Source organism: Fusarium fujikuroi, chromosome FFUJ_chr03 (assembly GCF_900079805.1).
Source record: "Fusarium fujikuroi IMI 58289 draft genome, chromosome FFUJ_chr03".
Lineage (NCBI taxonomy): Eukaryota > Fungi > Ascomycota > Sordariomycetes > Hypocreales > Nectriaceae > Fusarium > Fusarium fujikuroi.
The window spans coordinates 3,202,201-3,204,713 of record NC_036624.1 but is presented as its reverse complement, the minus strand read 5'-3'; the positions used below and the strand labels follow the sequence as shown (position 1 = coordinate 3,204,713).

Sequence of the window (2,513 nt, the reverse complement as noted above, 5' to 3'; positions counted from 1 at the left end):
GAAGGGTTTGTGGTTTGTGATGATGTTTGAGCTTATCTCAATAGCACCCAATGATGGTCGTGGAGGTTCGAAGACTCTCTAGTTGAGCTCATGGATTTTGGCAGCTCGGGGTCAAGGAGTCGACCTCTGCGGCTTGACTTCTGCTGGATCAGTTGAAGATATCAAGTCTGTGCTTTTCCTTCACGTCCGAAATTGGCTGGGGAGGAGACCGCACATAGCCATGTGCTTTGCTGGTCAGTTTCAACGTGCCAGGAAAGTTTATTGCGCAGTCTGGTCACCTATGCTAGGCTACAACAACCCGCGGTGGATGGTGGGAGCATAGTATCTTGGGAGTTTAAACAGCAGAAGAATCTCTCATCTTTCTGTTCTGACACCCTTAAGCTAATCCAGATTTCGTTTGAAATCGAGCAGAGTTATGGGCCATATTAGACGCTTAGCTTGACTTGTCAACACTTTTGATTCCAGGTAGGAGGGGGGTGCTGGGTATAAAGGGAAGAAGTTATGGCATGTGTCTTCCAGATATTCATACTCGGCGTTCATTGAAGTGTAGAATGGGAGTTTCCCTTGATCGACGTATTTGTCAAGAGGAAGAAAGAAACTTGCGAAAAGTTCACTGTGAGGTCGTGGATATGACGATGAAGTGCTGGAGGTGGGGTGAATTGAATCTTGTGACGACTTCCGTTCCTTCGTGCACTGACACGTGACCTTGACTAACGAACTCCGTTCTACTGAAAGTCGTTGATAGGCACTGATAGATTTATCTATGTGGTGATGGTTTTCTTCTTTTTTTTCTCCTTTTGTCCATAGCTTTATACTTCTAGGCTATTCTCGCATGTTTGGATAGTTCATCTCGATTCCTGTGGTTATGTCCCAGTTGTGCCCGAGTCTTGTAATTACAGACTCCTGAACACACGACGCCATCAAGCTTCCCCAAAACAATTACCTGGGGATCTGAACTCGGGAAAACAAAAAGTTTGGTGATCGTTGATAGAGATCTACTGATGTCGATGTCAGTACGAAGGGCCCGTTTCCTTGACTACCTACCTACTTAGGTATCTCATCCATAGCTGTTTTACCCTATTGCTCTTACCTTTCCTTCGAACATCACACAACATTAGGTACTTGACTATATAGAATCGAAGATATGCGCCTATTGAGCAGTTCTTAATTGATGCATATAACGCCTTCAGTGTCGGTGGAGTCATTTTACTCTGCCCATTACCAACTTGCAATTTCTTGGCTCGTAACATTGAAAGTATTGCGTTTATGCAATCCAAAGCACTCAAGCAAACACCCGAAACCCAGAAGGATATCTGAACGAACGGGCTCGCCGCTCATTGCAATGGTATGCAGCTGAAAGAGGCGCTCGCCGATGCCGAAGGTACTGACATCGTCCAATAACGAAAAATGATATCATGACTTCAAATCGCGTCTACTTCGTCACCGTCTCAATGAGACTTTGCTCGCCCGCGGGGCATCTGTATAAAATCTGGCGCAGGATTGAACTTCATTTGAGTTTACCTGAGCGTGATTATATCGATAATTTGGTTAGATGATTCTTCATCTTGTGTCTACAAAAGCCAAGCAAGCTCTGTGACGGAAAATGTCGATTTGGTGAGAGTCTTTCACATAGTTGTCGCATCCTCTGCACCCTCTGCATCCATATAGAGCCATCTTCGGCCGTACACTCACATCGGGGTCTGCCGTCCTTCACGTATATTCGGAAATCCCCTAGTCTCTTAATTTGGAAGGTTATTCGGTGGTGTCCATATGCTCTCACATGTCAGTTTGCGAAATATAAAAGTTGCATGGTTGTCTTGAACAATCGAGTGATTTTACATTCTCTTGACATCCTCATAGCTTCCCTAAAACCGTCCTTGGCCTCCATACTCACACATAAACTTAACATCAAAGATGACGATCTACAAGGCTTTCTCAGCTGTTGTGCTGATGAAGGGTGTTGCTGCTGGCTCTGTTCCGATGATATCGCCTGTCCCGAAGCCACCCTTTAGAAATGGAACGGAGCACAGCACGGCCGAGACCCTCGTGACCACTATCACTTCTGACTACTCATTCTATTGTCCTGTGAGTCTGAACTACAATGTGAATTGAGTTCAGCTTGACTAAGACTATAACAGGAACCTACCACGTTTCACCATAAAAACCTCACTTACACGGCCACGGAGCCAACTTATTTGACCATCACAAGTGAGTAATGATGACTACCTACTTGTTTCTGGATTTCAGTTGACATACTAGGCAGACTGCCCGTGTACTGTCACTTACACGCAGAACACAAAGCCCTCTGGGACAGTCGTCTATCCCACAGCCACCCCTAGCCAGCCAATGCCCCCCAAGCCCCCGGTGATGTCCTCATCTACTCCTGCACCACCACTGCCTCCTGGAAAACCGGTTCCACCTCCTACCAAAGCTACAGTCCCGTATTCTGAGCCTTCTCTTCCACCGGCAATCCCCAAGTCCACTGCTCCTATCCCAGAAGCTCCCCCTCCCCC

At 46.5% G+C, this 2,513-nt stretch overlaps 1 protein-coding gene; it reads left to right on the top strand.

Annotated features, from left to right (window-relative positions):
* Positions 1-1,914: 1,914 nt before the first annotated feature.
* The window catches only part of FFUJ_03089 (uncharacterized protein), a gene marked incomplete at both ends in the record, with an annotated part of 1,327 nt that continues 728 nt past the window's right edge, over positions 1,915-2,513 (top strand). Inside the window, 3 exons of the mRNA XM_023574898.1 lie at positions 1,915-2,085; positions 2,139-2,208; positions 2,264-2,436. Of these exons, the coding sequence (XP_023428173.1) occupies positions 1,915-2,085; positions 2,139-2,208; positions 2,264-2,436 (414 nt within the window).